The sequence below is a fragment of the Purpureocillium lilacinum genome (assembly GCF_023168085.1).
Source record: "Purpureocillium lilacinum CBS 284.36 DNA, scaffold_5, whole genome shotgun sequence".
Taxonomy (NCBI): domain Eukaryota; kingdom Fungi; phylum Ascomycota; class Sordariomycetes; order Hypocreales; family Ophiocordycipitaceae; genus Purpureocillium; species Purpureocillium lilacinum.
Window position 1 is genome coordinate 3,737,320 of NW_027072115.1, and position 13,780 is coordinate 3,751,099.

At 58.1% G+C, this 13,780-nt stretch overlaps 6 protein-coding genes across 6 annotated transcripts; 4 read left to right on the plus strand and 2 right to left on the minus strand.

The window, feature by feature from the left end:
- Window positions 1–18: 18 nt before the first annotated feature.
- On the minus strand, window positions 19–957 carry PLICBS_007731 (uncharacterized protein; the record flags this gene model as incomplete). The annotated part of the gene is made up of 1 exon (XM_018321196.2): window positions 19–957. One exon carries the CDS (start codon window positions 955–957, stop codon window positions 19–21), a length of 939 nt encoding a protein of 312 aa, XP_018181093.2.
- Window positions 958–1,373: 416 nt separating this feature from the next.
- On the plus strand, window positions 1,374–2,730 carry PLICBS_007732 (ER membrane glycoprotein subunit of the GPI transamidase complex-like protein; the record flags this gene model as incomplete). The annotated part of the gene is made up of 2 exons (XM_065601234.1): window positions 1,374–2,281; window positions 2,334–2,730. 2 exons carry the CDS (start codon window positions 1,374–1,376, stop codon window positions 2,728–2,730), a joined length of 1,305 nt encoding a protein of 434 aa, XP_065457306.1.
- Window positions 2,731–3,485: 755 nt separating this feature from the next.
- Window positions 3,486–5,081, plus strand: PLICBS_007733 (uncharacterized protein; the record flags this gene model as incomplete). The annotated part of the gene is made up of 4 exons (XM_065601235.1): window positions 3,486–4,068; window positions 4,129–4,190; window positions 4,267–4,380; window positions 4,461–5,081. The coding sequence occupies 4 exons, from the start codon at window positions 3,486–3,488 to the stop codon at window positions 5,079–5,081; spliced, it is 1,380 nt and encodes a 459-aa protein (XP_065457307.1).
- A 573-nt stretch (window positions 5,082–5,654) lies between these two features.
- Window positions 5,655–6,135, minus strand: PLICBS_007734 (uncharacterized protein; the record flags this gene model as incomplete). The annotated part of the gene is made up of 2 exons (XM_065601236.1): window positions 5,655–5,844; window positions 6,005–6,135. 2 exons carry the CDS (start codon window positions 6,133–6,135, stop codon window positions 5,655–5,657), a joined length of 321 nt encoding a protein of 106 aa, XP_065457308.1.
- Window positions 6,136–9,021: 2,886 nt separating this feature from the next.
- On the plus strand, window positions 9,022–10,512 carry PLICBS_007735 (uncharacterized protein; the record flags this gene model as incomplete). The annotated part of the gene is made up of 1 exon (XM_018321201.2): window positions 9,022–10,512. The coding sequence occupies one exon, from the start codon at window positions 9,022–9,024 to the stop codon at window positions 10,510–10,512; it is 1,491 nt and encodes a 496-aa protein (XP_018181098.2).
- Window positions 10,513–11,610: 1,098 nt separating this feature from the next.
- PLICBS_007736 (uncharacterized protein) lies at window positions 11,611–13,416 on the plus strand (the record flags this gene model as incomplete). The annotated part of the gene is made up of 1 exon (XM_018321202.2): window positions 11,611–13,416. The coding sequence occupies one exon, from the start codon at window positions 11,611–11,613 to the stop codon at window positions 13,414–13,416; it is 1,806 nt and encodes a 601-aa protein (XP_018181099.2).
- Window positions 13,417–13,780: the final 364 nt, after the last annotated feature.

Genomic DNA, 13,780 nt, shown 5'->3' on the forward strand with positions numbered 1-13,780 from the left:
GGCGCACTTAATAGAAGGTCAAGCTTTGCTTATATCTGTGACTATCCATGAAGGATCCAGCCGTCGAGACAGGAATGCTACGACGTGTTTTATCATTTGAGGCGAGCATTCGTGCTCAAGTCCGTTGAGCGTCTCGAAGGCGACGTCGACGCCCATCGCGATGAGGAGGTCAGCGGCCTCTCGCCCGTGCCGAAGTTCAACGTTCCGGTCCCGCGTCCCATGTCCCAGGAATACGGGGGTCTCGAGAAACGAACAGCGCGGTGGGGAGGGCAGCCCAGGCAACTCACCCTCTTGGCGCAGTTCGGCCACTGCCCTTTGCAGCGGCGTTGCAGAGCTGTCCATGCCATCAGCGTCGTCGGCATCCTCCGCCTCGAAGACGATGGCCCCGTCGTCACTAGATTGCTCAGTTTCATCGCCGTTCAGTGTTTCCATCAGGGATGAATACACCGGCACGAAGCCACACATGCCAACCACGGCGCCCAAGGGGTCGCCCTCCCAAAGCAACATGCACGTCAGCGCCATGGCACATCCCTGGCTGAAGCCGGCCAGCACGATCCTGCGCGCATCTCCGCCCACGAGAGCCATCTCAGCGCGGATGAGGTCGTGGATGTGCTCCACACTGGGCCTCATGTCCCCCCGCGCCTCGGGCTCCCAGTCACCTGTGCCGTCGTACCACTGGTGGATGACCGAGCGGCGGTACTTGGACGCGCGCATCAGGGGCGCCGTGGGGAAGACGAAGCGCGCATGCGGGAGCGCCTGCTGGAAGGTGGCGTGGGTGGTGACTGGAGTGGAGAGCAGAGGGCCGTGGGATTCGTTGGCATTGTATCCGCGGCCATGGAGGAAGATGATGGTGAAGTGATGGGGAGCTGAGATGGGCGGGATGACTATGGGAGGGATGAAGGTTCCCAGAGCTGTGCGCCGGGTCGACTGGGACGACGGCTCATTATTGCAGTCCATCGTGGTGCATTCGTCATCATGTCGCTTCCGAGTCGGATTCAATTCTTGAGCAGAGCGCGGATGAGAGTGGTACGTAGACTCAGAGTTCAAGCGCTGATGATGTTTTGGACGACAGCGGGAATGGTGGGGCAGTTGGGGTTCACCTCCACTGCAATGGATTGATGGACGCGCCATATCGCGGCAGGCACAGCCCCAGCGTCAGGGGCACCTTCCGACTGCCGCCGCATCGCATGGGCCGCGTCTCGCGTCGTCAACGTCTTCTCACTCCACCTCTCAATCCCAACTCACCCAACATCGGCCACGCGGTGTCGCATCGCCGCTCATCTGTCCTCCCGGCCGTGCGGTTCAATCGGCAGGCCGAATCGGATTGAGCACCCAAGTTCGAGGCTCACGGGCGCCGTGCCGTAGCGTCGAAAATGCCAGCTCTCTTCTCCCTCGAGACGCCAGTCAAGTCCCTGACGACGCTGTTCGTCGCCTGGAAGGCCGTCCTGCTCGCCTTCGCCCTCGGCGCCGTCATCGGGCCCGACTACGACACGTCCACGTCCATCTTCTTTGAGATCCTCTACGGCAGCAAGGCGCACGTCCCGTACCTGGCGACCGTGCTGACGAGATGGGACGCCCTCTACTTCGTGCAGTACGCCCGCCAGGGATACGTCTTTGAGCAGCAATGGGCCTTCGGCGCCGCCATGCCAGCTGCAGTGCGCGCCGTCATGGGCTTTATTCCCTCGTGGCTTGTCGATACCGACGCCGTCGTCATTGAGCCGCTCGTCGCCATCGCGCTCGTCCACGTCTGCCATCTCACCGCCGTGCTGGCTCTGTACCGGCTCACCATGCTTCTGTCAAACGACAATAAGCTCGCATTTGTCGCGTCGGCGCTGCACATATTTTCACCCGCCGGCATCTTCCTTTCGGCCCCGTATGCCGAGAGCCCTTTTGCTGCCCTGGCTTTCGTCGGGAACCTGCTCTTCGCCCTGGGCATCAAGAACAAACGCGAGCCGATGAAGCGATTCGTCCTGATTGTAGGAGCAGGGATCGTCTTTGGTCTCTCTACTTCGTTCCGGACCAACGGGCTGGCTAGCGGTGCGCTTTTTGCGGTTGGGGCCATCAACTGCCTTATGGCGCTCATGAAGGAACCAAGCGTTGGCAGGGTCCTCGCCCTGGCAGCCCCGGGCATTGGCGGTCTTTGCGTAGCCGCAGGATCCGTCATACCGCAGTACTTTGCGTGGAAGCGCTACTGTCACGATGCTCTACCCGAGCTGGGACCACGACCGTGGTGCTCGCGCACGATTCCAAGCATCTACGAGTTTGTTCAAGAGGAGTACTGGTAAGTAACAAGCCCGTCGTGTCGACACCAATCCGAATCTAACATTTCCCAGGGACGTTGGATTCTTGCACTACTGGCGGCCGAGCCATGTGCCGCTGTTCTTCGTCGCAGCTCCTATGCTCATGGTCCTCATCACGTCCGGAATCGAGGTCACGCGCGACCCGTTTAAGGCGCTCCGCATGCTCAAGTCGAGCAACGGCGAAGACTATCGAGTCTTTGTGCGTACTCTCGCCGCCACTCAGACGGTCATTGCGGTGCTCGCCATCACCAATTATCATGTCCAAATCATCAACCGCATGTCCTCAGGGTATCCCATCTGGTACTGGTGGGTGGCCAGCTGCCTGATCGACGAGAAGCGGCAGGCCCTGGGCCGCAGGATCTTTGTCTTCATGGTCATGTACGCAGGGGTCCAGAGCGGCCTGTTTTCGTCTTTCCTTCCCCCTGCTTGAGGCATATAGACTATACTTAATGTTAATGTCAAGCCCGATGGCTATATTCTACTACTAGGCTGCCCCCACGCGCGTCCTTCGTAGGAGTACCTCTAGGATGCTTCAAGAGCAAACGGACGGTCACCCTGGAGACGGTCGTTTGCATCGCTAGATGGTGATTGTCCGGTGTAGAACGAAGCGCATGTCGTTACTACGCCAGTCGCCAGTCAAGTGGGCGGGCCTGAACGCCGTGTGCTGTTGCGCAACTGACATCCCGCCACCCCCAGTGACTGATCTCGGCTCAGCGAACTGTTCAGATAAATAGCCGAGCCTACCCCAGGCGTGTGCGTGTTCAGACTACATCACTCACACACGCCCACAGCTGCGCGCACTCGTGAACTCGAAGCTTCTCTCATCTCCAGAGCCGCGCAGCCTTCGTGTCAAAACCTCCCTCCCGCGTCGCACAAGCACCTGGCCTTGTTTGCTCTGCACATCAAAGCCTCGCACACACGCGCCACCTCTCTTCTCTTCTCTCCACGCACGCTTTCGATTCACGATCTCGGCTGGATCACATTCGTCTCTACGCAAGGCTCGATCCACGTCACGGCTGGATCGAACCAAACCCTCTCCAAACTTCCGACTAGGTGTGCAGGCATCTCGAGTTCTGTCGGAAGACGCGTTTTCGTTTGCACGCAAAATAACCGTCCCGCATCTTAGACGGAGAAAAAGCTGCTGATCAGCGTGGCCCAGCAGCGCAAGGATACAAGACAAAAGCTATGAACAACAACAGCGACACCAACACCTCCGACAAGGGCAAGCTCATGATGTCTGTCCTTCGCGGAGAGATGGAGATGGCTGCCGACGTCGAAAACCCGGGCCACGGTGATGGCGGCAGCGGCGTGTCCGGCATGAGCCGCCTCGAAATGGACGCCGTACTGCTCGAGCTTCTCCAGGGCGACACTGACCTCAAGCTCTGGCTCGAGCACACCCACTACTTCGACCTCGCCCACCGCGAGCGCGTCGTCGAAGGCATGAAGAAGCTCCGCGCCGTGGAGGAAGAACGCGAGAAGCTCCTCCAGGAGCTCCACGGCACCGCCGGGCCTGGAGTCTCGGGTCCCGTCGCCGGCCCTACGTACACCCCCGCGCCTGAGTCCGCCCTGGAGGGCCGTGTCATCGGTGCCAGCAGCATGGCTACTCCCAACTTCATGATGCCCAGCTGCGAGACTGCGTCCTTCTCTGAGGGCTCGTTTGCCAACGCCCCTGCGGCCTCCACCGCCGCCCCGGGCTCGCCGTCCGGAGCTGTCGTCGCCGTCGCCGCCGGCCACTCGGCGCGCCGTACTTCTCCTGATCTCCTCAAAGGTGTGTTGCTTCACTCCCATGTGCAGCAGAGGGGGTCGCGCAACCTGACGCGTGGCAAAGTCACGCGCTTTTTCCTGGTCAAGTGCTTCAACACGTCCAACGTGTACATGTCTCAGCGAGACGTAAGTGTGCCTGTTTCGAAACTCAACGCGTGGGGATGCTGGACGAGAACGAGTTTACTGACGTGATGATGTCTAGGGCTTGTGGATGACGCAGGCCAAGAATGGCCCGGCCTTTACCGAGGCGTTTGAGGAGTGCGAGAGCGTGGTGCTCTTCTTTTCGATCAACAAGTCGCATGGCTTCCAGGGCGTGGTGAGTGCCAACTTGACATGTCCAGCACATGCTTCTCCCCCCTCGTTGCAACAGTTTAGCTAATGACGCTGCTTCCTTAGGCCCGCATGACCAGCGCCCCCGACGCGTCCATCCCCATGCCCGACTGGATGGCCAACGTCAACCTCCCGGCGGTGACGGACCCCTTCCGCATCGAATGGATCACTAAGACCGAGACCGACTTCGAACGCTTCGGCGGACTGTTCAACCCGCTCAACGAGGGCCGCCCCGTGGTCGTCGGCCGCGACGGCCTCGAGTACCCCGCCTACCTTGGCCGCAAGATGATGGAGCTGATGATGACTGCCGCCGACGAGAAGATGAACGCCATCCCCGCCATCCCCCCAAAGGTGGGCTCTGTCTCGACCGTCTCGTCGGCTACCAACGTGGCCCCCGGCACTCCTCCGGTCCCTGAGGGCGTCGCGTTCCAGGGCCGCCTGGCGCACAAGCGCAGAGGCAGGGAGACGCGCGGACGCAGCGGCTCGCCCACGGATAACACGGACAAGGTACGCACCCGGAAGGACTGGCGCGTTCGCGACACGGTCTTACCGAAGTCGCCGCAGGCCAAGGCCGAGCTTGGCCCGGCCTATTCCGAGCCTGCTGGCCTCAGTCTGCAGCCCCCTTCCTCCGATTCCGACTCACGTCATCTAGGTCACTCTGAGCCCGTCGACCTCATCGAACTCTGACGGATCATCATCGCCCCTGATAGAATGGCTCTAGAGCTGCAGGAAGTGTCGACGACTCGAGTCCAGGAATGAGGCAATGCAGAGGGCAGACACTCTGTAACGTGCAAAGGGATGTTTAATGTATCAATAACACAGGAGTCACACAAGGCGCAGTTTGGTCAGAACAGGAAGCGAATTCACGGGGAGATCAATGTGCCTCTACGGTCTGGTTAGGGGTAGTTAATTGCTTTGCTTGCACAACTGAATCACACAGCACCTCCAGTGGAGCGCTCAGGGAACCTGCCTCATGTCCCCCGTAGATAGAGAAGCATCATCGCCTCGGCGACGCTTGCGTACACTCGTCAAACACAGGGGCTATTACTTCGCCTTTCCGTAGAAACGTGCCTAACAAAGAGGACAGCTGTCATGCCTCGCCACGGCCCACGTCAACAGACACTCCGAGTGAAACACGTGCTTGCACGGCAGCACCCTCACGACGTCTGCGTCCTGCAGCGTCTCCAAGCAGATGGCGCTAGATAACGACACAATTTTCAGCATGACCGTGCTCGGAAGTCTTTGGCAGCATGAAGGAACTCACCAGTCCGTGGCCTCGCACTCTTGTCTCGGCGCCGTCTCGTCGGCAGCAGCGCAGGTCGCCTTCCACGCGCTGTAGAGCTGGCTGCACGCCGCCTTGTTCAATCGCTTGACGATGCTCAGCTCGTCTGCGTTCTCCAGGTCTCGCGTGAAGCGCCGTCCACGCGCAGTGGTGCAAATCACGAAGCGGCTGTGTTGATTTAGACAAGAAAATGGTCAGCGATAATTCACATCCCATCATGAACTACCACTACACACACACTTCGTACACCGCACATACACAAACAGACGCACACGCACGCAACGCAACAGGGGGGGCGTCCCAAGACCCGCAGCGGGATACGGCTTACTGGGAGATGTAGACAAACACGGCGAGGAATATTATGGAGCAGCCTATGATGAGGACGGGGACCCAGATGCTCGCCGGAGAATTGGAGGTCGCGGCGGTCGAGCTGGTCGAGTTCATCTCGGGCGAGGACATGCTGGCGGTGGTTCGCTACACGCCAGCTAGGGTGTCAGCAGCTCATGTAGCTCATTAGATGGTGCATCGGACTGTTGAGCATGTCGTCAATCCACCGCTCGTCCGGGAGCTGCGCACATGGCAGGTTGCAACGACGAAGGACGGTCTGGACTGCCGCGCAAGCCAGCCCGTCCAGCGAGCTGTTTATAACAAAGGGAAAAGAAGCGGGCTGCCACGTTCGTGTGGACGACGACGCAAGCAAGCAAGCAAAGCTGCTCGTGCTACGGCTGCCACAGCTGCCAGGTGCGGGCGGCCCCACGATGCTCCCAAAAGCTTCCTGCTACTACGCCGACGCCACGGCTCAGCAAAGTGGTCTGGCGGCATGCCTCATCGTTCGTCTTGTTGGTCGCGGCTGTGCGCCGCCTGGCTGGTGGTGGCGGCGCCAGCATTCTGTGCGCGCGGCTGCTCGGAGGGGAGAAACAGCCGCTTCCTCTGACGCGCGCGGATTGCCAGGCCAGGTCGTACGACCCCACCAAAAGGAGACCCCGTGGCGACGGGATCGCGGCACCAGCTGGTGACTTGGGGGGGGCTTGCTCGGAGCTGTGGGGGTGGCCGCCTGTCAGCCCACGGGGTGGGCAATTGATGATTGATGGATCATGGCTGATGAGGCCCGGAGTCCAGACTCCAGCCGGCGAAGTGGGGCCACTTCCGGGACGGGGTTGCGGCGCTGGCGGGGGCTGATGGACCGGATACGTACCGAGGGCCCCTCCGTTGTGGGTTGAAAGCACGAGACAGTCGACCGGTCTTGCAAGCGCTGTCGGGCTATAAGAACGTACGGTGCAGCAGCGCCTGTTGTTTCATGTGCCTCGGCCACTCCGATGATGTTATCGTCTTCCGCCGACCAGAGCAACTCGGGAGACGAAGTGAGCATGTGCAACATGAAGTGCCTGATATCGCCGCGGCTGATGGCCAGGACAAGGCACGCGCCAGATCCTTGGCTTCGTAGCTTTTCTTTGAGCGCAATGGGTATCAAATGATTGGTCAGAGATCACCGAAATATTTGCGTCTGATGGTTTCCATCTTCAGCTCGTGCGGCATGGGCGTTACGAATCGACCGACCGGATCTGCCCAGAATGGATTCTGCGGGTTGACGTACTTCGCACAGGTGTACTCCCAATATGCCGGGAACCACCCTGCCGTCTCCCAGTCTAGTATTCCGACGACGGAGTCCCCTTGGACCATAATATTGAGACTTGCTCCTCCCGCTTCAATCGCTCAATCTCCTGCTTCAACTGCTCCATTGCCTCGTCCATGTCCTCGTCTAGCCACGGGGTTGCTCTACATATGGACTCCACCAACGTATCTGTGCCCAAGACTGCCTGCCTCTCCGTAGTGCAGCGAGTTTCACACGCCGGCGGAGTCTCCGAGCCTGCTGGCTCTATGGGCAGCGATGCCGCGCCTGAGTCTATCGACTTGATTTGCTCTTCCAGTTGTCTGATATTCGCAATCGTCTCTTCCAAGGCGGCTTCGTGCTTCTTCTTGCGCCACAAGGCAGCCATGACGACTATCAGCTACGTCAGCGTCGGCCCCCTCCCATTTGAACCCTGCGTTCGCCATCGGGGTGTATACAGTTCTCGTTCTTTCTGGCGTGCTTCCGGGCCAGGCCCTGCTCGAAATCTACTTGGCTCTGCAAGTGCCGCTCTCGCTCCCGCAGAAAACCCAGACTCGCCCGCAATCTGTCGATCGCATCTTTTCGGGTGTCTTTGTTGCGCGGCGAAGCGCCGCCATGCCAGCTCCACATCGCTGCCAACGCTGCTGAAGAACCGGATGGCTCGTTGAGTCAAGGGCTGTTGCTCCGAAGAAAAAAAAAGAGGCTAGCAGGCGGGCGAAGTATTCCAGGCAAGAAGTGGTGGGAAAGCGCACCTAGGCGGGAACGTGTCCAAGTCACATGCAATAAATAGGGTTGATTGTGTCAAGGTAGCAGTGCTTTTTGCGAGCAGCAAAGCTGTATTGCACTCTGGCGGCTGCTTACGAACCATTGCACGTGTTTTGAGGCTTCCAAACCGGGTCATTGGTCACAGTGATAGCTGCCTGGTAGGCAGTGATGATATTCCGCCTAGTACAACGGCCGCTGGCGAAGAAGCTCACAATCAACCTAGTGTGCGCAAGCAATCATTAAATGGGAGATGCGAGGTACACGTAGATAGCTACGCGTCCACCCACGACAAAAGCTTGTCGCCTTGTCAATTATGCTACGCATCGCAGGAATTGGCGGCTAGAATGTCACTGGGTGTACGGAGTAGTCAAGGACTTTTATGTTGCTGAAGTCGGCGCGACCTGCCGCAGCACTGCGCGAAACGGCACAAGCCCTGTAAATGAGATGCACGTTGCTCAATGGCGTTGCTCGAAACACGTTGCGCGGCAGCTTCATAAACAGGTCACCACGCTAGTCGCCGCATGGCTGGACCTGTTTAGTTCATTGATAGCACGTTTCGCCATCGGCGTCGAATCCTTTGCCCGGTAGATTGCGTGAAGGCTCTGTGGATAAGTTCACTTCGTTCTTGGACTGAGAGTTCGGAAAACCGGCAAGCAACATCTGCATGCCATCCCTGAGACAGCCAATCTCACAACGTTGACGCACCACATGGGCGACAAGGTGGGCGGGCGCTAGCGAAATTGGGGACCGGAGATCAACTGCAAGATGCAGGAACCCCGTTCTCGGCAGGGCTCTTTGCCGTCGCGGCGTGCTGTACGATGCGTCCCCAGTTTGCAGTATTATCCAGAAAACTTGAGAAGACGGGTTGCATATAATGCAGCAGGGGCGCCGATGCTACCTGGGCGGAGGAAGAGTGCGCCGTGATTCGTGACGTTTAGGCCCAGACAACACTACACCTCGCTTTTCCCATCATGAAGGTCCTCGTCAAGATCCTCGCGGCAGTCGTGCCCATCGCTGCTGCCTTGGAGCATACCTCAACGACGGCGCAAATTCGCCTCGCGTACCATGGCGACGATGGCATGACGGTTAGCTGGAACACTCTCCAGCACGTCAAGCATCCCAAGGTGCACTGGGGCCTCTCAGAAGACAACCTCAACAACACCGCTTCGTCCGACGTGTCTGTTACCTACCCGACATCGACAACCTATAGCAACCACGTGCTCATCAGTGGTCTGGCTCCAGGCACCACCTACTACTACCTGCCTTCGCCGCTGTCTGTCAAGTGCAAGGATGCCAGGAGGAAGCCATACAGCTTCACGACGAGCCGTCGGGCTGGCGACAAGGCACCGCTGTCCGTCGCCGTCGCCGTCGACCTCGGCACCATGGGCAGCTTGGGACTCAGCACGACGGCCGGCAGCGGTGTGTCCCCCAACAATGTGCTCAAGCCTGGGGAGAAAAACACCATCGACTCCTTGACCAGCAGCCAGTCCGGGTATCAGTTCTTGTGGCACCCTGGCGACATTGCCTACGCCGACTATTGGCTCAAGGAGGAAATCCAGGGCTTCCTGCCCAACACCACCATTGAAGAGGGCTACAAGGTGTACGAGTCCATTCTCAACGAGTTTTACGATGAGATGATGTCCGTCACCGCCACGAGGCCGTACATGGTCGGCCCCGGCAACCACGAGGCCAACTGTGACAACGGAGGCACCACCGACAAGGCGCACAACATCACGTACAACAGCACTATTTGCTTCCCGGGCCAGACCAACTTCACCGGCTACAAGAATCACTTCCGCATGCCGAGTGATGTTTCTGGAGGCACTGGCAACTTCTGGTACAGCTTCGACAACGGGCTGGTGCACTTTATCCAGCTCGACACCGAGACAGACTTGGGCCATGGCTTCGTCGGCCCGGACGAAACAGGTGGCTCGGGAGGTATTGGCGCGGATCCGGTCAACGCCACCATGGATGCCCAGACGACGTGGCTCAAGGCAGACTTGACGGCCGTTGATCGAAGCAAGACTCCTTGGATCGTCGTGGCGGGTCATCGCCCACTCTACCTCAGCCACGCCAACGACAGCACCTTCTGCTCCGCGTGCCATGAGATCTTTGAGCCGCTTTTCCTCGAGTACGACGTCGACTTGTACCTATCCGGCCACGCTCACGTCTACGAGCGCCTGGCTCCCCTCGGCCTCAACGGCACTGTTGACCCGGCAGAACTGAACAACCCCAAGTCTCCGTGGTACATCACCAACGGCGCCGCCGGGCATTACGACGGCCTCGACTCTCTGCAAAGCCCTCGAAAGCCGTACAGCAGATTTGGCTTGGACACCAACAATGCCGTCTATGGTTGGAGTCTCTTGACTTTCCACAACAGCACGCATTTGACTCATGAGTTTGTTGCGAGCAACAACAATACTGTTCTTGATTCCGCAACTCTGTATAGAGCCCACAAGTAAAGGGTCGTGTAATGTGCCTATATGGTGCAGAGGCGCTGCTGTAGCAGCGATTGTCATTACTTCTACAAGGCAAGTATATAGAGTCAAAAGAATTAACGTCATCGTATCTCTCTGCCCAGCTCTATTTGTGCGGAAACAATTCCCAATCCCAAACAGCCTGGAAAGAGGGGTTAGCCCCTCATTAGGAGGGTGACACAGCCAACTCAATGTTTAGCAACCTCGGAGTCGGCACGATCAAGAGAGTTGAATGACGATGATCCGGGGGCCAAATTCCGAGAGATCCCCCCAGCCTGCGCTGTCCCCGGCGCAACACCACCCATCGATCCCCACCCTCCCAATGCGCGGAAACTGGGTCCCGCCGACTCCACGGCGGCACACCATCCGGCAACACTCCGATCGGTTTCATGGCTTGCCGTTGGACCTTGTCTGTAGTCGTCAGCCAGCTGGAGGAGTCAAATTATCATTACGTTACCGCTCCCCGAGGTCGGCACAGCGTCCGTGCAACACAGTAGCCTTGGCCCCCGAGCGGCATTCGCCTCAGATGGATGGCAACATTAGTTCCATCACCGGCAACGACGACCAGTGCGTGTCGAGCCTGACGACAACATAGAAAAGGAACCCAAAGGAATCCGCCTCACTTCCCTTGTCCGTGGGCCCTTGCTCGCCTACCTTTTACGCCTGGCTAAAGTAGCTTCACTGCGTGGGTTTGCCTGCCCCTCTCGGTATGCGCACCCGTGTCGTGGCGTCTAACGTTGGAAACCGCAGACCCCGACTGGAGGTGCCACGTTCTCAGCACGTATGTGGGGGCCTCGGTTTGCCACTGTGCAGCTCGGGAGTCAGGACGAAAAGCCAATATTGCCTGTCTGTGCTCCGACGGAGTGGTTGACTTTTTCGCTGCATCCTTTTCTGGTCAGGCCCGGGGGGTTCCATGTTGCCGTTGGCACTGTCTCCAACCTTGTACCTGAACACTCGTGAGCGTCATCGAACATCCGTCAATCATGAAGCGTTCATCATCTCTGCCGACATAATCCTGTCTACTTTTCGCCGCCTGTTCGGTCCCAGTCGCAGAAGACCGACGTTGTCGGGCGGCTTTACATCATGTCAGTCACACTGGTACACGGGAACCCCAGGAGCGGCTCCGTTTATCAGGGCCATGCCTGCGTCCGTGGCACGGCCTCTGGCACCCTCATCGCGAGCAACCAAGAACTGAGCTTTTGGGGAGGCGTGCATTCCGAAACGGGCGAGATCATTGATCAGCATCATCCCTTGAAAGGAAAACATCTGAAAGACAAGATCCTTGCGATCCCCGGCGGCCGTGGATCTTGCTCCGGCTCAACCGTACTGCTGGAGCTACTCCTCAACCACAAAGGCCCCAGGGCGATCATCTTTCAGCGACGAGAAGATATTCTCACTTTGGGGGTGATTGTCGCAGAAGAAATATTCAACAAGGCCATTCCGGTCGTGGTTCTGGAGCCGGGGCATTTCAAGAATCTTCTGAAACTGGATGGGAGCACGATTTTTGTTCACGACGAGTGCATCTCCAGCGTGGAGCTCGGGCACATCACCTGCCAACACCTAGCAGATCATGGCGCAAACCAAGCCGAACCTCACGCGAGCCCGGTCAAGCTTTCTGCCGTTGATCAAGAGCGTCTGGACGGCCAGCATGGTCGAGCTGCGCAAGCATCCATGCGGATCATTCTGCGTATGGCAGAGCTGATTGAGTCTCAGGAGTTGATGAGCGTTACCCAAGTCCATGTGGACAGCTGCATCTACACCGGGCCCGCGTCTCTGGCTTTCGCCGAGCAACTCCGAGACTGGGGCGGAAAGGTACTGGTCCCGACGACGCTCAACTCCATCTCGATCGACCAGAAGCGATGGCGTACCCAGAAGATTGACCCGACGTTTGCCGGTGCTGCCACGAGGCTGTCGGACGCCTTCACCAACATGGGCGCGAAGCCGACCTTTACTTGCGCCCCTTACCAACTGGACAGCGCGCCCAAACTTGGCGACCAGGTGGCCTGGGCTGAATCCAACGCCGTCGTATACGCCAACAGTGTACTTGGGGCGAGAACTAGAAAGTACCCTGATCTGTTGGATATCGCCATCGCCCTGGCAGGCCGAGCACCCACAGGAGGCCCTCATCTAGAGGTCAATCGGGTAGCAACACTCATCATCCGAGTCACAGAGCTCGGAGACGCGGATAACATTGACGACTCCTTATATCCACTCCTCGGGTATCATGTCGGCTCCGTATCATCCGATCATATTCCTGCAGTTGTTGGACTTAAAAATCTGGGCCCCTCTAAAGACAACCTGAAAGCATTCGGTGCCGCTTTCGCAACGGTTTCAAGCGCCCCCATGTTCCACATAGTGGGAGTCACACCAGAAGCCACAGACCTCGGCAAGGTCATTTCCCAGGAGCCAGGCGTGCGAACTGTCAAAGTTGGGCTGAGAGAGCTGGCAAGCAGCTGGGATGAGCTCAACAGCACGTCAAAGGGCCAGCCAGTTGGCCTCATATCCCTTGGAAACCCGCACTTTTCCTTTGCCGAGGTGAGGAAACTGGCTCAACTCTGCCAAGGTCGCAAGAAGGACGATAGCGTTGCCGTGATAATAACATGCGGCCGGTCGGTATACCACCTAACCAAACAAGCCGGATTAGTCGACGAGCTGGAGAAGTTTGGATGCCAGTTCATGACGGATACGTGTTGGTGCATGATCACGCAAGACACCATTCTACGCACGACAGACGCCATCATGACGAATTCCGGAAAATATGCCCATTATGGGCCCGGTCTCACAGGCAGGCCGTTCTATTTTGGCAGCCTGGCTGGTTGCGTCGACGTTGCTTGTCAAGGCGGACACGGAGGGATCAAGCCGCACTGGCTTGCAGAGAACGCGGCTTAGTGACCTGCTGGGCGAGCCTTCGCGCCCGTCTCCAGGTCTCAACTATGATGCCAAGTAATCTTGGAAAGCCGCCAGGATCATGACGCATTTGTTCCGCCCTGTATGTAGACTATAGACTCGCTGGAGTTTCAAGCGAAAATATTTCTTTGGTGCAGTTCTGCGCAGAACGAATTTAGCATCGATTTAGAATTCCTCAATTGCTTATCTGCCTCTTCTCGCCGATACAACTGTGATAGTTGTCGGGGGGCAGGCATGGGGAGTTTGACCGTTAAGCAGACATCCGTGCATACCTAGAAGCTATTAATACAACCAAATTATGAAGCCTTAAACCTAAGACCAGACGTCAACAAGAAATGCATATACG